This window comes from Amia ocellicauda, chromosome 1 (assembly GCF_036373705.1).
Source record: "Amia ocellicauda isolate fAmiCal2 chromosome 1, fAmiCal2.hap1, whole genome shotgun sequence".
Lineage (NCBI taxonomy): Eukaryota > Metazoa > Chordata > Actinopteri > Amiiformes > Amiidae > Amia > Amia ocellicauda.
In genome coordinates, this window is record NC_089850.1 from 12,797,869 (window position 1) to 12,823,652 (window position 25,784).

The following is a 25,784-nucleotide window of genomic DNA, read 5'->3' on the forward strand; positions in this document are numbered from 1 at the left end:
CCTGGCTCAGTTTTGTCCCCTTTCTTGTGGATTGGTATGACATTTGCTGTCTTCCAGTCAGTTGGCACATCCCCTGTTCTAAGTGTCATTTGGAATATTTGAGTTAGTAGCCTATAAATAATTTCACTAATTTCCTTAAGTACTGTTGGAAATGTACCATCTGGCCCAGGTGATTTGTTTGTTTTTAATTCTGCTAGTCCCTTTAGTACCTCCTCCTCATTTATCCTGATCTCTCTTAGGGTTTGCCTGGACTGATTGTTAACCTGTGGCATATTATCTGTCTTTTCTTTTGTAAAAACCTCTGTGAAATACACATTTAGAACATTTGCCACATCTTGTTTGTTTTCTAAGATACTTCCATGTTTGCCCTTTATCTGTTTCACTTCCTCCCTTATTGTCCTCTTGCTGTTGTATTGAAAAAAGCTCTTTGCATTCGTTTTAGCTCCAGGAGCTATGTTTCTTTCTTATTTCCCTCATTGCTTTCCTGATCCCTTTCTTAAGATCTCTTTGCAGCTCAACATATTCTATGTATTTTGTTTCGTCTCCATCCCTTTTGTATGCGTTATACAACATTTTCTTCCTCTTGATATTTTTTTTGCATACCTTTATTAAACCATTTTGGCTCCTGAGCTTCAAGTAGTATATTCTTAAAATATAACCATCCATTTTCAACCGAATCTGTATCCAGTGTGCTCCAGTCTAACTCTTCTAAGTGCTGCCGCCTCATACCTTCAAGGTTTGCTTTTCTAAAATTGTAGACCATTGTTTTAGACTTGGGCCTTGTTTTTTGAAAGAATGCCTCAAAGCTAAAGCATGTTAAAGTGAAATAAGGCTGAAGTGAGTGTATTGCAGCTTCTGGAGGCGGCGCCAAGTTTCCATACAGAGTGTAATACAGGCTACATGAACCTGTCCTCATTCTATTATGTTGTCTTAAATACACTACTTATACCTACAGAAATAAATCCACAGATGTATAAATAAATCAGGGACATGCAGAAGGGGGGTGCTGGGGTGGCACGAGCCACTGCCCCTTTTCATTGCCCTGCCCTCTCTTTCCTGAAGTGCCATATTTGTCCTGATCACCCCTTGCCCGATCCATGCCGTGATACTTTGGCAGCAACCTCGCCCCCCCAGACTGCACTTCACCAGCACCAACCCCCCCAACCCAGGGAATTTGTGGTAGTTGTTCCACAGACTGCAATGGGGGGCTATATCGTGAAGGTTCAATACATAGGCCTTTGTCTCCGGGAGCTACAGGGGCGGCCCCCACTCACCTCGATTGTGTGACATTTTCTTCTACTAGGTACTTCAATGCATGTAGAATCGCGAGGATCGGGTGTGTGCTGCACTACAAAACAATGTGCAATACAGTCGTACATCTTCCTCCCCCTCCAAAACATCATGTTAGTGTTGTCATGACATGTATTATACTAATAAATTACATCAGTATTGTAATGGGATTCTCAGCTGATGTAGCCTACTGTTATTAAGTGTTTTTTTAAATGAGTGCCACCAAATTAACCCATTTTTAATAGGATTTTAGTTGCATAGATAGAATAAATTAACGTTCTTCTCATGTCACCTCTTACTAAATCGAAACACTGCATATTGATTTCTGTTTTGTCCTTAGTGATATATATATATATTTTTTTTTAATTCAAGATGAACAGATATCAGAATCACGGCGGCTATCTTATCACAGCATATTCTAAGCATTTATTGGAGAGGAGGAGATTAGCCGAGCAATAACATGAGAACCCACTTTATGTCAAAGATCCTGCTTGCTTTTTATTTCAAACAGAGGAGCAAGGAAAAAACAAACCCTTCCCTGGGACAATGTGCTTGTTTTCCCATGTCTGTGCTCTTGAATCTTTATTTCTAGGGGGACGTTTTAAAGGGTCCCTAAGCTTTTGCTATGCCCATGCCTACCAGCAACACTCATTCATATGCGATTACAATTTTATTGTTATTTATAGGCCATTCAGTGAAACGGTGACAGTTCTGTGGCAAATTGCAGAGTGCTGTTCCAAAGCACAGTGTTTTGGACTGGTTACATGCACCATTAAGCCTTTTAAAATGAGCTGCTCCCGCCATGAAACGAAACCCAACGTGGCTTTCTGACAATCAATAGGCACCACTTACAAGAAACAATGTTCTGTTGAGCCCCAGTAGTTTTCTCATCAATGAAAATCAAACATGAATGAGTCTGAGTGACAGCACTGTTTTACTTTAATACCAACAAGCCCCCCCCCCTGGATATTAGCCAAAGCTTGACTGTTTCTCTAACAGGTGCTACTGACTTTCTGTATACAGTTTTATTTGAAACAGCTGAAGCCGTATCCGCCACACATCTAGCACGTGGTGACACTTAAAAAAAAAACACACAAAAAAGACAAAAACGTTTGCTTTTGCCAAAGCTAAAGCCTACTGTGTGAACTATGAAAACAGACTTAATTGTGAATGGTTTCAAACCTCCAAAGCAACATCAATTTTGAAAAGGAAATGGAATACAATAGTCATGTTATTCAAATACTCACAAGTTACCAATACAATTCCAGACACGTCAAAACTGAAGGTGACATCACGTACATGCTTCTCCATTTAAATTAATCAGGACAAATAGGCAATAGGTGTCATTAAACAGCCAGCTCAAAATAAACACATTACCTATCCTTCTCTAAAAGAGCTGCTACTCCAATAGACTCACATCTAATACAGACACCTATTCTTCACTGTACACAAAATCAATTCTTTTATCTCTTCTTTGAGACTGCTCTTGTAGGAGTCAGCATTTGGTTGAGTAATTTTAAAATACAACATAGAAAATGACATGAAAACTCCAGGCACTCCAGTCAGTAGAAGATTATATACTTCAGTGGGGAGTGAAAGTTTATTTTTTGCAGCTTTGGGAGAAGTCAGGGAAAATACTGTTTAAGATAAGATAGAATGGCAGATCAATATTTCCATTATCGTCGCAGCTTTTTGAGACCTTGTCTTTTCAGCGGGACGCACACTCCACACTGTCCCATGACTTAATTTTTGCACATTTCATTGTCTGACATTTCTTTCTCCGGGAAGGAAACACCTTTTTCTTTCCAAACCAAAGGGTAAAGAAAGAGCTTGGATATATCTAAATGGGAGTTTCTGCCATTTCAATAGATACAATCCTGTTGAATCTATTGCTGAAATCAACATCTCTCTGCAGATGACAACTAGAACCTGTCTATAATAGATGGAATGCACATATATATTTTTCATTATGATATATTCTATGATAATACAGATATATATATATATGTTCAAATGTCAGGAATATGCATTACTATTATTTACAATAATAATGCATTGTCTGCATTAATATACATTCCAACAGCACTATTGTAAAGGCTTTAAAAGCATTACTTAAAACCTCCAAAATAATATGAAGATAAAACTAACAGGTAATAAACATATTTCAGAGTATTTTTTGGGGTCAAAGGGTAGTTTCTGTGTCTCATTTATAAGTAAGAAATTAATATCTTGTGATCATTCGTGCTACAGTTGTAGAATTAACAAATTACTCAAACAAATGCAAGACTGCAAAATCAAAATAAATACTTTATAAGCAGAAATGAGTTAAGCATTTCACCTTAGATGTCATGTCAGCAACAATGGCACAAAAATCTATTCTGCCAGCAGAGCTTAGGGATATATAGAGGTGAATTCCCTCTTTTCAACAGAGTTCAGTAATGTTTTATATATATATATATATATATATATATATATATATATATATATATATATATATATATATATATATATATATATATATAACTTTAACTGCTTTTCAGTTCCGTTTACATTTCCTCCCATCTTTCATATTTCATTTCCCTTCATCTTTAGTTACCTTCAAAACTGCGTCTTTAATAACTAGCAATTGTCCTCAGTTTTATAAGGAACAGTTCAGATATCACAAGGACGTTCAGTCAACTCATCTGTTGCCAGTATCCATTATGACAGCACAAAAAGAGCATTAAATAAATACACATTTATGTATTTTTATATATAACATGCACTGAAGGAAAAAAAAAAAAACTGACAGAAGACTTTGCTGAAGACTCCCAATCACACCATTCAATGCCTGCAGCCACACAGCTTACATTGTCAGTTCTCAGTTTAAAGAAAACCTTGCACAGCTTCAAAGATCTTTTCAAAGCCCTAATCCTAATAGGTCGCGGTTTGTTCTGTCACATCAAAAAGGAGAAAGGAGGTACAGCAAAATAATGCATGAGGACTGGCAGAGATTCCTAAGAGGAGATTGGCAGAGGATTTGCAGAGCAGGGGGACAAAAATCTGAAATATCGGGTGCCGAATGCATGTTGTCGTAGATAGGAGACGGGGCTGCTCCACAATGTTAAACGCTGACATTTCTCAAAGTTTGTCAAGAAGTATTCTCTTATTCATCAGTTTCTGTTGTTGTTGTTTTTTTTAACAACTCCTGGCCCACAAATGAAAAAGTCGTATCATGATTGTCAATTTATTAAAGGTATAGAGCACATTACACCAATCATACTGTCATGGCCACAGAACAGCACTCTCCTCCCAGTCCAAGCACTTCCACTTTTCCCCAATAGATGTCACAATTACCCTTCCTTACCAGTCACTTCTGCCAGCTCAATCATTCAATCTACATTCCTGAAACCCCTGTGCACTCATACGATCACACTCTGCTCTCATTCGCATTCCTGAAGCACTGCCAGGAGGTCTTCCATTACCCAGTGGAGGGGAGAGACAATGGGGAACAGCTCCTCACGCTGTGCAAGGGCTCCTCGTCTGCCGTGGATTACGCCCTGAGGTTCCGGACCCTGGCAGAGTGCAGGGGATGGGGAGATCGGGCTCTGCTCGCTATGTTCCGCTGGGGACTGGACCAGGACCTGCAAGCCGAGCTTGTATGCCAAAACAAGGTGCTCACCCTGGAGCAACTCATCCAGCTGGTGGTCAGGCTGGACAATCTGATGAAGACGAGGAAAACCCCGTCCACTCCTGCTGTGTCTCATCGCCTGCCAGCCTCAGCCCTTCACCCAGCCCCGTGTGCGAGATGCAGTCCATGCCGCTGTGCAGAACACGCCTGTCCCCTGATGAGAGACAACAGAGAGTTCAGCAGCACCTCTGTCTGTATTGCGGTCAGTCGGGGCACTTCCAGGTCAAGTGTTCAATTTGTCCTGGCTCCTCCATCACTCCTCCAGCCGACCCTGTGAGCACCACCCTGTGTACACTCGTTACTCCGGCTCAGTGCCATGTTTGGGCTCGGATCCAGCTCGGCGATAAACGTGTCTTTGTTTATGCGCTGCTGGACTCCAGGTTTGTGGGGAATTTCATTAACAGGGAGACAGTCATTAAGCACCACATCCCTCTCTCACCATGTGTGCCTCCTCTCTGCATCCGGGCCCATTGGTTGTGGTCCAGTGTCCCAAAAGACAAGCCCCATCACTATGTCCATCGGTCTGCTCCATTCAGAACAGCTCCCCTTCCTTGTGATTGACTCTTCGGGAGCGGACATCATCCTCAGTCTGCCATGGCTTGCTCACCACAACCCAGTCATCTCCTGGACTGATGGGGACATAATATCCTGGGGGCAGAGTTGTTTCTCCCGGTGCCTGTCTCACTCCTGCTGGGCGACATACATAGAGAGCCCCCTTCTTTCTGCTCTGACACAGATCCCCCCTGAATACACAGACCTGGCGATGGTGTTCAGCAAAACCCAGGCTTCCCGTTTGCCACCGCACTGACCCAGGGACTGTACCATAGACCTCTTATCAGGCACCTCTCCTCCCAGAGGGCGCATTTACCCTCTCTCTCTCCCAGAGTCCCAGGCCATGGAGGAGTACATCAGGGAGGGTCTGGACCTGGGAATCATCCGACCATCCACGTCACCTGCCACCACCAGCTTCTTTTTCGTCTCAAAGAAGGATGGGGGTCTTCGGCCCTGCATTGACTACAGGGGGCTCAATGCAGTGACGGTGAAGTACCAGTACCCGCTGCCCTTAGTGCCCGCCGCACTGAAGCAACTGAGAGGAGCCCGCAACTTCACCAAACTGAACCTGTGCAGTACCTACAACCTCATCTGGATTCGAGAGGAGGATGAATGGAAGACGGTGTTCATTACACACAACGGCTATCATGCCATTCAATCTCGCCAATACCCCTTCTCTGTGCATCAGAAACACAAACAAACATGGAGGAGAGTGAACTTGACACAGAATAACCAAAATAAATAAAAGACACTTTAATGCGCAAGCGCACATGTTCTGCCCCACTCTCGTCGCCGGGCTAAACTCGATCTGCAAGCACCCCCGACAATATGCCATCGCACCCCCCACCCCCGCTAATTTAGATGTATATAATTTGTATAAAATTAAAGAATAATAAAGTTTGTTTGCATTTTAATTCATTGGAAAGCAATGCAAACACATGCAGAAAGTTACATTTTCTTTTTATTAAGATGGTGAAGTGGTACAACAGTTTTATTATTATTATTATTATTATTATTATTATTATTATTATTATTATTATAACTATTTTGTATTAACACGTGCTGTACCGGTAAGTAGAATCGAAATGCGACAGTCAGAGGAGAAATGTCTGTCTAGCAGATGTTAAATGCGCCGCTATAAACCCGGATGTGGTAAATCTACCTGAATCTATACCATTTTACAGTGCATGTGTTGCGTGATTACTATTAAATGTGTTATTGTTGTTATGTGACAGTAAATCATAGTAAAAATTGTAATCACACAACACTTGTGCTGTAATGTGTTGCATTACATTTACCATGACAGCCTGCATGTGATATTTGTTAGTTTTGCATATTTAATGATTAATGAAATACTTGTAGTTTGAATGTCTTTGTTCTTGTTTTGTAGCTTGATTGGATAAAAACAAGTAATATCGAGATATATATTGTGTATCGCCCAAACTAAGTCATATCGCCCAGCCCTATCTCCCAGGTGCGCCAGGTGCTCCAGTGTCTGCTGCGCAACGGACTGTATGTAAAGGCAGAGAAGTGCGAGATGTCATCGATGCCCATGGTGTGCACATGTACCTGGAGAAGGTGAGCGCTGTTACGGACTGGCAACGCACTGGTCAACTTCAGTTCTGTCGCCTCTCCACTGACCTCTCTATTAAAGGGATCCCCCCGGACATTCACCTGGACTGACACCGCCACTGCCGCATTCACCCGCCTCAAGACCCTGTTCACGACAGTCCCCATCCTCGGGCACCCGGACTCCTCTCTCCCTTTCATCATGGAGGTGGACGCCTCTGAGTCTGGAGTGGGGGCTGTGCTCTCCCAGCGCCATGGACAGCCACCCAGGCTTCACCCCTGTGCTTTCTTCTACCGCAAGCTGTCACCGGCGGAGTGAAATTACGACGTTGGCAACCGTGAGCTCCTCGCTGTGAAGATGGCTTTCGAGGAGTGGAGGCACTGGCTGAAGGGTGCTGCGTATCCCTTCCTAGTTCTGACTAACCGCCAGAACCTGGAGTACATCCAGTCAGGGAAGCACGTCAACACCAGCCATGCGCGCTGGGCACTCTTCTTCACCAGGTTCCAGTTCACTCTCACCTACCGCCCGGGATCGAAGAACACCAAGGCGGACTCCCTCTCTCGCCAATTCGACTCTTCTCCTGCCCCACAGTCTGTGCAATCCATCCTGGTTCGTGGAAAATTCTGGTGGCCCGGTTTAGTGTGTAATATCACCAGGTTCGTCGGCGCCTGCTCCACCTGCACACAGTGCAAAGCCTCCATACACCTCCCCGTCAGTCTGCTCGTGCTGCTTCCTGTCCCTCATTGTCCCTGGTCCCATATTGCCGTGGAGTTTGTCACGGATCTCCCCAAATCCCAGGGCTACACCGCCATCCTGGTGGCCATCTACTGGTTCTCCAAGGGCTGTTAGCTAATCCCTCTGTGGGGACTCCCCACTGCGCTCAAGACTGCGGAAATGCTGTTCAGTCTTCCACATCTACGGGTTGCCTGAGGACATCGTCTCCAACCGGGGTCCCCAATTCACCTCCTGTGTCTGGTCTGCCTTTTTCAAGACAATAAACATGAATGTCAGCCTCATGTCCAGCTATCACACCCAGTCGCCTGAACCAGGAGATTGGGAGGTTTCTGCACTTATTGCACCTCGTCCCAGATGGACTGGAGTCGCTATCTACCCTGGGCGGAGTACGCGCAGAACTCCCTCACCAGATCTTCCTCTGGCCTCACTCCCTTCCTATGTACACTTGGTTACCAGCCTGCCCTCTTTCCTTGGGATGAGGAATCCACAGATGTCCCGGTGCTGGATGACTGGTTTCGCCGCAGTGCTTCAGTCTGGCAAGAGGCACACACCCAGCTGCAACACGCGATCCACCGCCAGAAGTCCGCAGCAGAACATCAACTCTGTCCAGCACCTCAATATCTGCCGGGACAGGAGGTTTGGCTGTCCACCCGGGACATCAAGATGAAGCTCCCCTCCAAAAAGCTCAGTCCCCAATATATTGGTCCGTTCCAGATTCTGCACCAGATAAATCCAGTCACCTACCGCCTGCAGCTGCCCCCTCACTACCGGATCACACCCACATTCCACGTCTCCCTGTTAAAGCCTATGGTGTCAGATCCCTCGCCTTCTCCTTAGCCTGTCTTGTCTCTGGATCTGGATGATGGTCCTGCTTACATGGTGTGCTCCCTGCTCCGCTCATTTCTGACTTTCATGCTGCTCATCCCTCTGCACCTGCTCTTCGGCCCAGTGGCAATCCCCGCCATGTCCGGTCCAGTTCAGGAGGTAATATCATGGCCACAGACCACCACTCTCCTCCCAGTCCAAGCACTTCCACTTTTCCCCACTAAATGTCACCATGACCCTTCCTTACCAGTCACCTCTGCCAGCTCAATCATTCAATCTACATTCCTGAAACCCCTGTGCACTCATGCGATCACCCTCTGCTCTCATTCGCCCTGCACCTCCCAACCTGGTTCTCTGCTCCATATATAAACCCCTCACTAACACTCAGTCATCGCAAAGTCCTGTCAGTTTATCTACAATCCTGAGCAGTCTCCCCGTGCCTTAGTATAGCCTTAAATCCTCAACCTCTTCCCAGCAGGCACTCAACGTAATTTCAACTTTGTTTCATGGTTGAAATCTGGTTGCGACGTGGATCAACAAGAACTACTATTCAACGTGGATTTGGAAACGATTGATCAAGTTCGAAATATACATTGCTTTCAGGTTGAATAGACGTTGTAACAGTCAAAACAATCAAACAGACCCCCAGATAACAAACACAATGTCCTCTCAAACAAATGTATTTCCTCAGTGGGTACTTTTTTCATGGGTGTATTTTGAGTGACATGGTAAAAAAAAAAAATCCCCATTAATAAATAAAACAAAGATATACATTCACCTAAAGGATTATTAGGAACACCATACTAATACTGTGTTTGACCCCCTTTCGCCTTCAGAACTGCCTTAATTCTACATGGCATTGATTCAACAAGGTGCTGAAAGCATTCTTTAGAAATGTTGGCCCATATTGATAGGATAGCATCTTGCAGTTGATGGAGATTTGTGGGATGCACATCCAGGGCACAAAGCTCCCGTTCCACCACATCCCAAAGATGCTCTATTGGGTTGAGATCTGGTGACTGTGGGGGCCAGTTTAGTACAGTGAACTCATTGTCATGTTCAAGAAACCAATTTGAAATGATTGGACCTTTGTGACATGGTGCATTATCCTGCTGGAAGTAGCCATCAGAGGATGGGTACATGGTGGTCATAAAGGGATGGACATGGTCAGAAACAATGCTCAGGTAGGCCGTGGCATTTAAACGATGCCCAATTGGCACTAAGGGGCCTAAAGTATGCCAAGAAAACATCCCCCACACCATTACACCACCACCACCAGCCTGCACAGTGGTAACAAGGCATGATGGATCCATGTTCTCATTCTGTTTACACCAAATTCTGACTCTACCATCTGAATGTCTCAACACAAATCGAGACTCATCAGACCAGGCAACATTTTTCCAGTCTTCAACTGTCCAATTTTGGTGAGCTTGTGCAAATTGTAGCCTCTTTTTCCTATTTGTAGTGGAGATGAGTGGTACCCGGTGGGGTCTTCTGCTGTTGTAGCCCATCCGCCTCAAGGTTGTACGTGTTGTGGCTTCACAAATGCTTTGCTGCATACCTCGGTTGTAACAAGTGGTTATTTCAGTCAAAGTTGCTCTTCTATCAGCTTGAATCAGTCGGCCCATTCTCCTCTGACCTCTAGCATCAACAAGGTATTTTCGCCCACAGGACTGCCGCATACTGGATGTTTTTCCCTTTTCACACCATTCTTTGTAAACCCTAGAAATGGTTGTGCGTGAAAATCCCAGTAACTGAGCAGATTGTGAAATACTCAGACCGGCCCGTCTGGCACCAACAACCATGCCACGCTCAAAATTGCTTAAATCACCTTTCTTTCCCATTCAGACATTCAGTTTGGAGTTCAGGAGATTGTCTTGACCAGGACCACACCCCTAAATGCACTGAAGCAACTGCCATGTGATTGGTTGGTTAGATAATTGCATTAATGAGAAATTGAACAGGTGTTCCTAATAATCCTTTAGGTGAGTGTATATAATGCTACTCTATTACAAACAGCTTAGCCGACGAATCAGATAGAGTCGGAAAGGGTAATCAAGTAATCAGCCAATTAGGTGAAAGCAGGAAAGCCTCTAAACTTGAACACAGCCTGGGAAGAACCTCCATTTTAACTGAAGCTGTCTGTATGGAGGAAGGTTTTCTCAAGAGTATATATATATATTTGTGTAGGCTATTGAAAGGGTCTTTGCTGCTTAAATGTTTAACTGCTATATACTGTAGAAATTGTTGAAGGTATTTAAGAATTTAAGCACATCCTCTAAAGGAAACATATTTGTGAGTTTCGTTCATTTAAATAAGTCATTAACGGCTAGTTTAACTCAAATATTTTACTAGCAAAATATTTCAGTGCAGGATAACAATGTTGTATTATGTGTGCATTAATCAAATGTATTATCAAAATGGTAACTACAATTAAAATATTTGATCAGTGACCGTTGATATTTGAAATTTGAAAAATGTCAGCGTGCAACATTTTTTTTTTTTTTTTACTTCAACTTGAATTCAGCTGGAGACCTGTATAAACATATTGGAAAAACTGTGGGTGTGTATAAAAGATTGATAGCATTTTTTAAATCTGATTTTCAGGTGGTTTAATATACACTCTTAGAAGTAATGTGTAGAAATTCTACACAAACAAATGTGTTAATAGTCCTATGACACATTTTGTGTTATTTTGTACACAAAATGTGCAGGGTACTGTAAGTAATTTCAGCCAAAAAGTTTTCATTCTAGGTTCATCCTGAAGCTGTACAGTGTTTTTTCCTCTACTGTTGTATAGTTAACACCAAGAAAGTGTATTTTAGTTGTTTTCTTTTCTTCTCCCCCCAGATTAACTCTATCTGTCATCTCTCTCTCTCTCTCTTTCTGTGGTTGTTTGCATTTGCTGATTAAATTGATGTTGAAGGAATGTTGACAATTCGACATTGATTCCATTTGCAAATACAACCAATTTTCAATTAAATTTCAACGTTGAAATATAACGTTGAAATGTTGTTTCTAATGTATTTTGCCTGCTGGGTTGTTTGACTTCCCAACCACAACTTTGATATTTCCGATTGCCTGTCTGCCTGATCGCCCACAACATCTTTCCCTAACCTCTGATTGCCCTGTCCTGCCCATTTCCAACCCACACCTGTCTTGACCATTTCTACCCATCTTACACAATCAGCTCATCTAAAAGAGAATTATATTTTTCTTGCACCAATAGAGCAAGCTGTTTGACATCAAATAAAAGTGCTAAATTAGATAATTGCAATAATATAGGATAATACAGACTGTGTACTGCTTAAGATAAATATTGAAATCTCAACAAAACTCCCATCACATTACTATCTTGAATTGAACAGGATTAGACATTTATGTATTTATGTATTTATGTATGTAACTTGAAGTGCTATCCACCCCTCCCAGGTTCTCTAGATTGGACTCTTTTAACTGGCCATCGTTTGAACTTAATACTAAAGACATTACCACACTGTTTGTGTTCTCTCTCTAGCTCTTGTATTAAATTCATACCTGTTGCTGCAGAAAAGAAGACACTAGTCCAAGGTACCACGTCCAGAAATGTTTTAAAGATGGCAGTTCTTGATATCTTTTTAACTGGTTCTAGATATGGACCAAATATCTTGGAAATATGTCTGTCTAACACATTCCACAAAGCTTCTGTACCCAACAGGACATATTGTGTGTCTTCTTCAAAATGAACTGTTATTCAGTAACATAAACTACAGGAAGGCACCAATAGTAACCTTCCCAGACACACAGTTTAGTGTCCACAAGGTGAAGAGACTTGTGTGTGAACACTATAAAGCATAACCATCACAGTCTTATGTCTGTGAATGGAACACAGGTTTAATGACAAGTAAAGTGTTATGACTATTTAAATCCTTAAGAAAATATATCGTCTTTATTAGATCTATGGCACTTTTTGATGACTCATTGAGCTTGCCCTTATACATCTGAAAGGCAGAATACAGAAGAAGCTTTTGACATACTGATGACAATGTTTTCCACTTACCATCTCCAAAAGATGCACTATTAGACCTTGAGTTTGAGTGTTGTCAGCATCAGGCGGACACCTCACTGCCTGGGAAAAATATAATCTCTTCGCACAATCGCATTCGAGTTCTGCTTGTGTCATTTGTTTGGTTTGTTTGTATTTTACCTTGCTGTCTTATACACTACTTTGCTGAGCTTTCTTCTACTTTTCAGCCATGTTAAAAAGAAAGCATGTCACACTGGAATAGAATCTCAATGCATTCAATCATCTTAAGAAAGCTGTTGACTCTAATTATTTAAAACTTCAGAATTCCAGCTTCCCTTGAGACTCAACATAGTTATAGTCAGGTGAGAAGGCATGCTACCCCAAGACTACATGTGGCTCAGACAATGTTATTGCATACGCCTCACCTCCAGGCAACTGTACAGAGCAGAACTACTCAATCTGAGGAAAAGCAGGTGCCAGGAACTAATCTGGGTTACAGAACTTCAGACAGAAACCCATCAGGGTCAGTAAGTCAGCAGCAAAGCAAACTCAAGATCCAGAAACTTTAAAAAACTGGAATAAATTCTAATTATTGTTAACTATGGCCTAATGGATACATTTGTCTTGGTCCTTTTCTCTGGCTTCAGCCTCAGATCATGACTGAAGTAAGAAAAATCTATATTAACATTTCAACATGCCACATGATATACACCATAGAAAGCTGTATTTGTGTGTTTTCTATGAGAGCTGTATACAATTCCAGACAGCAGTGCCTCACATAGCGGTCAGAAAACCTTTTTTGTGCTTCAATTTACATATAAAAACTTGACTTGTGCTGTATTGATTTCTCTAAATATAAATGTTCTCCAAAAAAAAAAGGGTCAGAACCTACAGAGATCAAAGCTTTAGAACACAGACACACTCACACACAATCACTTATTTATCGGTTTCCATCATGAATGGATAGGAGAGTGAATGTCCAGTCTTTCTAGCGAGGGCCTATCTATGAAACCGCAGAAACCGGAGTTGGTTTATGGATTTATTCCTCCTCAGCCCTTGGCCCTATTTCCCAAGCCCTGTCTCTCTCATGCATTTTTACTGGACACAATTAGCAGACATCAAGATCTGGGACCACTACCTACATCACACAAGTGTCTCACTAACTAGTTACCCATGGGAACCCAGCCATTGATTTCCTGTCAGCAAGATACCGAAAGACACTGCGCAGCTTGTATTCCAGCCGAGGCCCGGGAAACAATTAATAATAGTGAGACAACACTTTGGCCATCGATGTTGTGAAGAGATGCTTCTTTCTTTTATTTTGTCAGTTTAAGAAAGTAAATGATGGTATGATGGAATGGGGGGTTAAAGTGGGAGATGTGGGAAAGTGGCGTCCGTGGTGGAAGGAAGCTGGTTCTGTGTAATGTTTGTGTGACCTCTTCTGAAAAGGACAGGTTTGTGCCCAGTCAGGTACAATGCTCTCTCTGATCTGAACGACAGTGATTATTTGTGATTTGTTTTCAACATTTCTGAGCTGTTGTTCCATTAAACAAATTGTTCTACATGAAAAAGTACTTTAAAAGAAATTGTATTGTTGTTATTGTTATTATTTGTAAGTAAATTGCTTGGTAAATAAGGTATAATTCCACTAGTGCAAGGAAATGTAATCGATTGCCTATTTCTGAAACAGCTCTGCCACCAAAGATTTGGGCAATGGGACAAATAGGCCAGCAAACTGTAGAGGGTCTTTTCGTCTGTTAACCAAGTTTTTATTTTCTTGGAAGCTCCCACACACTCCAGGGCTGAACAAGAGGTCACACATATAAAGCCCGAATAAGTCTGGAGTCCCTGCTGCTGTAAGCCCCTAGCCGCCCCCCCACCAGTGGGCTGAATACGGGTCTGTAAGGCATCGCTCTGGTTTCCCAACCCTTTTTTTTTCTCTCAGATGCTGATTCAAGGGCAACTCAGTGGAGGTTCCTCCAATACCCCCCACTCCAAAAGAAAAAAAGAATAACGTTTTAAAAGGGTTTGCACTTCCACATAAACATTTTCCCCGATTTGTTTTTATTACTTGGGGTCCGTTTTTGAAATCCACTTCCATATCATTTTCTTTTACAAAATGGCAATTAAAACATAAATGGAGACAACAAGCATTTGTATTTGTAAACATCATTTCCCTTTGTTGATCAACATGTACAAATAAGCTTTCTACCTCATCTTCAGTGGAAGTGAAGACTTAACTCCTCATAAAGAAAAAGGTCAAATCTGTGTTGTTTTGTGAAAATTCTTAAAGCATGTTTTTGCATTGAACAACCGTATTTCAGTGACCTTTCTGTGATTAGCTGTATGATTGGAAATGTATTCATGGAAAACATGGAGAGGCAACTTAAGAAAAGTTTCTGCGAGGCTTCAAACTCATGTGCTAATGACCCACGGAAGCACACATTTAAGTACAGTATTGTGTTTCCAGCACTTTCCCTTTCAAAATCAGAAGAATCGACGTTACATTTGTGTTGATCTTTGAAAATACAAGGCCACGCACTGATAATGTGGGCTCAAGTCTGAGATTTCTGCACTACTGATGTACGATAATATGTACATTATCTGAATTAATTAATTATTCCCGGGCCTTTACAAACGTAGAAACCATTTGGCGGTTAGTTAAAAGATGCAAGATTCTCATTCAAAAGGTAATTTTCAATTTAAGTGAACATAATTAAAGTGAAAGAATTTCAATTAAATATCTGCTCTTTCAGTACAGTGTCAGTAGACAAGTTAAATTGGAATCAGATTAAGAAGGGAACACTAAAGAACTATTTACTGTACAGTGTATATCATGCATTTAAGATAGAGACCCCTGCTATGCATACAGTAAAAAATACGTTTTTACTCCACATTGATGGTTTAATTATCTCCTGCTTATTAATTTCACTGCAGATTATCAATTGAGATACAGATGCTGTTGGTGCCATTTTAATTAAGTATTTGCTGGAGTTTCCACATTATACTTGGCCTACATTATGCTTATGTTTTAATTGCTCCCAAGTATCCTCCTTTAACAGTCAAACCCTTACAAGAAACTTTAATGCTTTAATCAAAAAAATCTAATAAATAATTAAATGTATTATTTGTATGGAGCACTTAATCACTATGGCAGGTGTATGTATATATATATATATATATATATATATATATATATATATATATATATATATATATATATATATCTCATTGGAGAAGGAGGGCATGCTTTATAGCACAGACTAGAAAACTCTCTCAGTATAGGGGCAGACAGGGATTAATCACTCAAACCCACGAAATCACTAAATATGTGAGTAAAAGTAATAACAAACAAACTTATTTATTTGCTGATATATATTGACAGAATGGGTGGTACCAATTTAACAAAGAATCTGGCAAGTAATTTGTCTACAATACATAGATGCATACATACATAAAAAACATAAAGTGAATGTTTGTTTATACTGCTACAACTACTACTACTATTATAATTGTGATGTAGGGTTGTGGGTTATCTTTAATGCAAATTATTCATGATTTTTTGTTTGTTTGTTTTACAAAAAAGTAATTTTCTGTGCTGTGAACTGTGCGACCATATCCACTTTAGGTCTCTCTGTCTGTCCGTCTCTTGCAGATGTCCTGCTGTTCTCCACTGCGCAGCTGGTGGAGCCGCACATGCGCGCCCTGGCGACACCTGGCGGTCACAGTGCGCAGCACAACAACCATGTTAATGCCGAAAACTCCTCAAAATAAAAACATATACCCGTACAAAAACGCCGTTAGTGTCACAAAAAGCAGGAAGACGTGCGTATTCTGTTGGTCGTAATTTACTTCATTTTTCTGACCCGAAACTCTATTCATATATTATTTTATTGCACATGAAAAGTTTACAATATTGACTCCGCAAATATTTATGCTAAACATGCTCTGTGAAAAAAGGACAGAGACGACATCTGGTGGTAAATCATAACGTAATGAACAAATGAACAGAAAGAAAAGAGAAATGTGCCTTTTTGTTTTATATTGTTTTGTTCATTTATATTACGACAAAAATCGGAAAAAAAAAAAACTGCTGACAACATTTTGCAGTAAAACGTCATCGCCGTACATGCAACTGTTTGTTGAAAGTATAATTTATGGATGATTTCATTTGAAATGTTTTCCGTGTACTTACCATGTTCTCCAAACGGTATATTCGTGCTATTTTTTCCTCAAAGTAAATAGTTATGTGCAACTTCCAGTGCAAAGGTCGGGATCACAACAGCCGGTGACGTTGCATTTCCCAACATGTCTTTCAGGGTGTGCGCATGCGTGCAATGCATTATTATTATTATTATTATTATTATTATTATTATTATTATTATTATTATTATTAATCATCATCATCATATTATTATTATTATTATTATTATTATTATTATTATTATTGTCATCACCCTTATTATTTATCTACTTATGTAACTAAGAAATTAGTTTATGTTCTGTGATTGCTAATGCTTAATGTAAACATAGGCTTTAATTTGTAGGTATGTATTTATTCTTAACACATTGATCATTGGTTATATACTAATTACAATTATTTATTTACAGAAATATCAGCAGTACTATGCAAAATATAATAATAATCATCATCATCATCATCATCATCATCATCATGGCTGATCTAAAGCCTTTCTGATGAGCAAATGAGCTCAGAATGTCATGGTGTTGTGTTTGCATGAAAATATAGATTTGGGCAATTGTAAAGGCTCATGTTTTTCTCTGCATTAGCTTCCACATGCAGTTCACACCGAACAACCTGGCACAGTGTGTGCAGTCGGGGGTAATGTAGGGAGGATGAAGTCCAGGAAAGTAATTTCAGAATAGCCTGAAGGACATCTTCATGTAGGATTTCACTGATATTTTCGATTGTCTCCGAATATCTGGCTCTTCCCAAAAATAGCCCCCAATACCCACAATAATTAGACCAACTAACACATTATATCTACAATACAACAATTTACGTTGTTTATATTCCGGCTTTATATGAATTTCAAGTAATTAAACTGACCTATCAAAATGCTTATTGGGCAAAAGAACAAGATAACAAATATGTGCTCCATATAGACTAAAAAACAGCCCATTTCCCAAGAATAATTGTATAATAATAATAATAATAATAATAATAATAATAATAATAATTGTAATAATTGATTGGCTCATATCTGATATAGCTTTCTATTTTGTGAAATGCAATAACGTTTAATTCTATCACATTGTGTTTTTATTCTTATGCCAGTCTTTATATATGAGTTGTAGCCCTTATTTTGCTTCATGCTGTTAACCTACTCCATTTAAATATTCTCAAATAATAAACTGATTGTTAAAAAAATAGATTAAAAATGTCACTGAGTGTTTCTATTCAAAATATATTACATTTAATAAATGTGCTTCTATTATTCTCTGTGCCTTAGTAGAGTCTAATTAGTTACATTGGATTTTAATGGCACTTATATGTACAAAAAGGAAAGACATAACCATACAAGGAGAAAAGTCAAGTATACCCAAGCTCTTTATAAGAACAATTTAGAGGAGACAAGTGCTTTTCAAAGCTTGGATAGAATGTCGCCGAGCTGGTGTCAAATATCTCGCATTTGTTGGTCTATGCTGCCGCCTAGTGGTAAAACACATTCAAAGCAATAGGAGGTAGTGGTTTTGTGCAGAATTTTCCCATTTAAGAATATTTTTACAAACTATTCTTTAATTAACAAGATTCTCTCTTTATATTCATCAGTTGCTTATAAACGTGCTAATTACTCATGTAGGAGCAGTATTGGGGTTACAGTTATTGATCTATAAACTAGTTGTTGAATAAAAGATCAAATCTTACCAAATTAATGAACACTGTTTTTGTATACATGTAATACATGTTACATCCACAGAAATGTTGTATATATGTCAGTAGGCTTCATCTATCCATGTGTTTTGAGTTTCTGTTGCATGGTTTGTCCTACAAAGATAATTAGCCTACATTGTAATGATTGCACAGACACTAGTGTAAACATATTTAAAACACAACCCAGCTCATGGTAGTGATAGAGTATATGACTGTAACACAAGCTACACTTCAGACAAAACCAAAACAGTAATGCGATACAAATCTCTATCACTGGTTTTATTTATTTATGTATGTATGTATGTATGTATGTATGTATGTATGAATGTATGTATGTATGTATGTATGTATTTATTTAAAGGGCCAGGTATGTTGCATTTAAACAGCATTTAAATATTCACTGTTTTTAGTCATTAATTTAGCAAAAAAATTGTAATTGCAGCTTCTGTACAATTCTCGGTTAATACGGGAACCTGAGACACTAAAGCAAACGTCCAGTTGTTGTCTTGTGTAGTCCTTTGTCACTGACAGGTAAAAGGAGATTCTTATGGAAAAGGATTGTTACGTCTTGATATTAAGATGTGTGTTCTTGGCCTACAGCCTCTGGAAGCAGAAGCAACGAGCTTCCAAAGAGTACAGTGACAATGGGTAATTGGACAAATAAGGGACAAATTGCAGAAAATAGCCTCTCCTCCACATGCATTTTTTTTTTTTTGTTCATCTTCTTCTACATCAGGATAATAGCGTAATCTGGACTTTCCCAAACACATATGCAGACCTTTTTTTTTAGGCTACAAGCAGTGTCCACTTCATGTAAATGAAACGCACATCCTTAAGATGGCTAGGCTGAGACCAAATTGATCAGTGATTTCATTCAATTCTATTACCCTTTTCATACATCGCCGGGCCATTCACGAGCATCTATTCAGTGCATAAATTGTAAACCTTGAAATAGGAAAATTGTCTCTCTAAAAGCACGTTGTCCTTTAGAGGAGATAGTACTTCTTGTCGTTGCTGACCTCTATGAGAAATTTATTGTACTCCTGGAGATAAAGCCCTACACTCCACCTGATGCTCAAATGTTGACCTTTGACCCTTGGAGACAATGTTCCAATGCGATTTACTGCTTTCTTTGTATACAAACTTTGCAGCAGATGAGCTTATAGTAGATGGTGGTATAAAGGAAACCAAAGTGGTTGATTAAAATATTGAACCATTCCAAAGCCTCCTTGCAACATGAGATTTAAAAAATCATAATAATAACATCATCATCTAGGTTTTCCTACAAACATATATGTTTTGTATTTTTTTATTTTTTTTGCCAGGACTGCACATATAGCACTGTTTGCTACATACATTTCTTGTCTTAGAAAGTTAGTATATATTTTTGTACTTATTTATTGATCTCATATTATGATCTACCTTTTTTCCCACAGACAGTTGTTTGTGAGTTTTAAATTACTTGTGATGAGACCTGCTATCAAACATACACAATGAAATAAATAATGTGAAAGTCATGGTTTTAAGTAGCCTAATAATAAGACAACTGCCCAGTGTCCACTTAATGTAAAATGTTAACCTGACTCCTGCTAAAGCACAATTTAAAAAGAAAAAGAAAACAGTGCAAAGCAGCTTTTGAGCCTTTTTAGTAGTAGCAAAATTCTACTTTGTTCAGTGCAGAGATTTTCTATACGACACCAGGTTAAACAGCTCAACTGTCTCCAAATCAGCGCAATACAATGTTTACCGTGGTAAGTGTGAACACCTTTTGCTTGATTAACATTTCTTCACAGACAACGTTTCCTCACAAAGGCCTGTGTCTTCTATCGCCATTGCAGCGGCCTGTATTTGATAGGGCAGAGAAAGAGCACCACCTTCTGGTCACCCTCAGCTACTACCTTTCCAAAGTGGCTTGCAAGCTCTCATCTGACATCAGACAATATCTAACAATATTTAACTAGACTATTTTTGTATACAGTCATAAGAGTTGCCAACCTCTCTCTGTTATTGTAAGTTCGGTTATTACTAAATAAGCTATTCTCAGACCTTGTTTTCTTCATTTTACCCGTCTCAGAATATTAACACATGCAATAATTGAAAGAAATCTAAGGGAGCCTAAAGGAATCTGAAAAGATTGGCAACCTGCCTGACACAAGGTCTACAAAAAATCAGCCGATTCATTTTTTGTTTTAAAAAAAGCATATGGATACTACAAAATTCCTGGAAAGCCTGCAAATCACTTACAGTAATTCATGTTTTTTCCTATGAAATGGAAAATAAGCAGACTAGAAAAACAAACCTAATGGAAGTGATATATTAGGTGACACAAATATCAAGATCCATTCACTTCAAAGTACCTCTTTAACGTGGCAAATATATATAACATCAATTGACAGACACCGTGAGAAAAGTGCAGCAGATGTTAGTTACACATTTTAAAAGGACTCTATGTGCTTTGTAAACCCGACAGAGTAAAATCAGTCTGTTTAAACAGTGTTTGGCACTCCATCCCCTTTACCATTACATAAGGTTGAATGCATTATGGAGAGCATAATTCAACGGCTGCGCTGCTTAGTGTTTGTTATGAAGTTGTTATGAATGAAGGAGCCAGATGGTGGGTTTCTACTTTGAGATGGTAAAGGTCTTCCCTAACCGTGTGTAATAGAATTCCATATCTCACAATGTCTTGAACAAGTGTAGTTGTTTTTTCATCCACAGAAACTATAAAGTTAACAGTTATTAACTTTAAAAAGCCAATCTTGTTCCACTGGCAACCACAATCTGGCCCAACAATCAGGTAAACACAATTAACAGCAGAAACAATTTAACCAAAGCCACTCAGAAAATTAAATATCTGATTGTATTCTACTAACAGGTGTATTTATGACCTCACACAAGCTGTTCATAAGATAGAGAGTCAGTCACTGCAGTGTTGAACTCTGGTCTTTTCAATGTACAATGAAATGTGCTGAAAACAAAAAATCCCAGGGAAATCTTTATATGAGTCACATTAGCATTTAAAGGAAATACCAGTTCCCGAGAGAGAGAAAAATCTCAGCATTAGTTCCAGTTAATCAATTTAAACGATTAATTTATACATATTTTCAACAATGTCCTGCAAGTACATTATCACCTTTCTGGATTCTTCAGGGGAAATTAATGTTCTGCATTTGTACACTGTTCATTTGTATGCTTGCTAATTACTTAAATAATCAATTAAAACCTACGGGAAGCTGAACTGCTATTAAAGCAGACTAACCTTTAGCTCACTTTAACCACAGGAGGACTTGCTTCCATAAAATTTGTTTTCTTTATCACTCCATAAAAGCTTCTTTTTAAAAAACAAATTGAATGGAAACAGAGAAGCCACAGAAGAAAGAAGCAATCTAATTGCCCTTCATCTGCAATGGTACAGCAGGGAGTTGGAAGAAGTGCTAGCCAGCAGCGTTACATTTACAGCAAAGGAAAGTTTTTTTCCAGGAAAAAGCCATTATATCATCTTTTTATTTTTATTTATTTATTTAAAGGAAGGCACCACAGATTGATAACCAAAAAGTAATGCTATTGGTTTGACATGCCAGTATCATTTGTTCACAGTCTACACCAAAGGTTGACAAATTGTGGTCAACCTGAATTCATCATACAGTGTACAAGTCCTCTATCTCAAAACACCAAAAAGCAGAATCGCTACTTTCAATTATGTATCCTGTTAAAGGAGAATATAATTACTCCAGTAACTACAATTGCATATTTCTGCAGTAGATGGCACTTCCCTGCCAAATTTAATCCCAAACATATCTGTTCAACCATAGAAATACAGATGAGGAATGAGCATGACGAGAAAGCTATGTCTCTCAGCAGCCATAATAAACAAGAACCTGGGTGCATCACTGATATGCAATAACCCTGATCAGACCCCCATTTGATTGAAATCTTAGTGTCCACATAGAGATGACCTTTAGCAGCATTTGCTCTGCTGTTGTACAATAAATGCAAAAGTCATGGTGTACCTTTGTGGAAGTCCACGGTCTGTGAGTGTTTATAATACCATTGTATATACCTTTTTAAAAACTGCACAATTAATGCATGCTTAATGTTAAGGTCTCTTTTACAGATGTATTGTCTGATTGGCTTTTACTCTTTAAAAAGACACTACAAGCATGGCCACTAATTATATTTGTATTTTTACATGGTTATTCAGTACAAAGGATTACAGAAAAAAAGTGAGAATAACTTTTTGGGAACTTCTTTGAGACTCAGCACTTCCCTATGGTGTTGGGTTTTTGCTGTTTTGCGGGGAGGGTTGTTTTCTTTTAACTTTGTAATGTTCCCTGAGCTGATTATAAAGAATAGTTGCCCTCATGTCTAAGCCTTTGTTGTTCAGATATACAGAACCTTGTACCATTTATGTAAAATAACTAATACTGTAACTTATAATTACGATACAGAAATAGGGAACACTTTGTGATGAGCTTTTGTTTGATTTTTCTATTCCTTTACTGAATAAAAATGATTCAGAAGTGGAAATTAGAAAGGTTAGTTTAAATGGAAATACGACTCTCTATTTATCTCAAAAAATTACCATGGTTTCCATAACCTTGAGAAACCCCTTGAGTCAAAAGATCAATTAATGTAGAGATGCAGAGTGCTTTTCTAAGACAAATGCACCCTGGGAAATAATAGAATTGGATTTTTAGCTTAATGTCCAGCCTGTTCATTAGTAAGAGGAATCATCAAGGCAAGTCCATTGTAAATAAAAAATAAATACATACATAAAAATAATTTAAAAAAAGACTCTTGTGATGTTTAATTTCTATAAGCCATTTAGCAGATGTCTTTATCCATGGCAACTAACATGATCACACTAGCAAAAAAAACAAAAAAAACTCACCACCTCCAGCAGCACCTCACAGAGAACAAATAAAGTCATATAAAAATACAAAAGGGTATTAAACAAAACAGGGTAGAGAATAGTATAGAGTCAGAACAGGGCAGAAATAGCATGTAGGAACAGAAGACAGGTGAGTATTAAGTAACAGGGTTTATAGTTCAGAAACATTTGATGCGGTTTTGTAGAGTCCAATATAAATGATCTAGGCAAGTATGTTATGCAAACTAAAATACCTGTATAACTAATATATGAATTAATGACCCATTAATGAACTCAATGTGATTGTAGCGTACAGTGAGGTAAAAAAGTATTTGATCCCCTGCTGATTTTGTACGTTTGCCCACTGACAAAGAAATGATCAGTCTATAATTTTAATGGTAGGTGTATTTTAACAGTGAGAGACAGAATAACAACAACAAAATCCAGAAAAACGCATTTCAAAAAAGTTATAAATTGATTTGCATGTTAATGAGGGAAATAAGTATTTGACCCCTTCGACTTAGTACTTGGTGGCAAAACCCTTGTTGGCAATCACAGAGGTCAGACGTTTCTTGTAGTTGGCCACCAGGTTTGCACACATCTCAGGAGGGATTTTGTCCCACTCCTCTTTGCAGATCCTCTCCAAGTCATTAAGGTTTCGAGGCTGACGTTTGGCAGCTCGAACCTTCAGCTCCCTCCACAGATTTTCTATGGGATAAGGTCTGGAGACTGGCTAGGCCACTCCAGGACCTTAATGTGCTTCTTCTTGAGCCACTCCTTTGTTGCCTTGGCTGTGTGTTTTGGGTCATTGTCATGCTGGAATACCCATCCACGACCCATTTTCAATGCCCTGGCTGAGGGAAGGAGGTTCTCACCCAAGATTTGACGGTACATGGCCCCGTCCATCGTCCCTTTGATGCGGTGCACTTGTCCTGTCCCCTTAGCAGAAAAACACCCCCAAAGCATAATGTTTCCACCTCCATGTATGACGGTGGGGATGGTGTTCTTGGGGTCATTCCTCCTCCTCCTCCAAACACGGCGAGTTGAGTTGATGCCAAACAGCTCGATTTTGGTCTCATCTGACCACAACACTTTCACCCAGTTCTCCTCTGAATCATTCAGATGTTCATTGGCAAACTTCAGACGGGCCTGTACATGTGCTTTCTTGAGCAGGGGGACCTTGCGGGCACTGCAGGATTTCAGTCCTTCATGGCGTAGTGTGTTACCAATTGTTTTCTTGGTGACTATGGTCCCAGCTGCCTTGAGATCATTAACAAGATCCTCCCGTGTAGTTCTGGGCTGATTCCTCACCCTTCTCATGATCATTGAAACTCCACGAGGTGAGATCTTACATGGAGCCCCAGACCGAGGGAGACTGACAGTTATTTTGTGTTTCTTCCATTTGCGAATAATCGCACCAACTGTTGTCATCTTCTCACCAAGCTGCTTGGCGATGGTCTTGTAGTCCATTCCAGCCTTGTGTAGGTCTACAGTCTTGTCCCGAACATCCTTGGACAGCTCTTTGGTCTTGGCCATGGTGGAGAGTTTGGAATCTGATTGATTGATTGCTTCTGTGGACAGGTGTCTTTTATACAGGTAACGAGCTGAGATTAGGAGCAGTCCCTTTAAGAGAGTGCTCCTAACCTCAGCTCATTACCTGTATAAAAGACACCTGGGAGCCAGAAATCTTGCTGATTGATAGGGGATCAAATATTTATTTCCCTCATTAACATGCAAATCAATTTATAACTTTTTTAAAATGCGTTTTTCTGGATTTATTTGTTGTTATTCTGTCTCTCACTGTTAAAATACACCTACCATTAAAATTATAGACTGATCATTTCTTTGTCAGTGGGCAAACGTACAAAATCAGCAGGGGATCAAATACTTTTTTCCCTCACTGTATGTAGAAATATGCTTCTGATTTTGCATGACGTTCTTCTCGACATAAGCTTAAGTTAAGGGCAAATCAAGACTATATCAAAACAAACTTTTCTATTTTGCTGCTGTGGCTGTATTTAATAATAGAATAATACTGTGTTCAAAAACATCTTCATAACGCCATATTGCTAAAGTACCAAATAGACATGCCAGGGCAGCTTTCTAAGAGTCATCTAACCTCTCTTGCTTGTACCGAGAGCATGCACTGACGTCAGCTCCTATGTTGTACTGACACACACCTAAGGGAGTGCCGTGGACCATTATACTGTCTGTGTGGGAATATTTCTAGGAGAGGCCGACCGATACATGTTTTTTTGGGGGGTCCGAAACTAATACCAATCATTGGGAAGCAATATTTACTTTATTTATTTTTTTAACATGAAAACAGACCTTTTCTAGCATGGATCCTTCAAATATCTCCCTGTCAGA

The 25,784-nt window shown here is 39.6% G+C and overlaps 1 protein-coding gene across 2 annotated transcripts in view; it reads right to left on the bottom strand.

Annotated features, from left to right (window-relative positions):
- LOC136767744 (bifunctional protein GlmU) overlaps positions 1-16,947 on the bottom strand; it is a 39,405-nt gene extending 22,458 nt beyond the window's left edge. For both annotated transcript variants that reach the window (XR_010821891.1, XM_066721753.1), the window contains exon 1: positions 16,844-16,947. Coding sequence is in view for 1 of the 2 variants with exons in the window: in XM_066721753.1 (XP_066577850.1) it covers positions 16,844-16,846 (3 nt within the window). In the remaining variant the exon portion in view is untranslated. The remainder of the gene's footprint in view (positions 1-16,843) is intronic.
- Between the last annotated feature and the right edge of the window lie 8,837 nt (positions 16,948-25,784).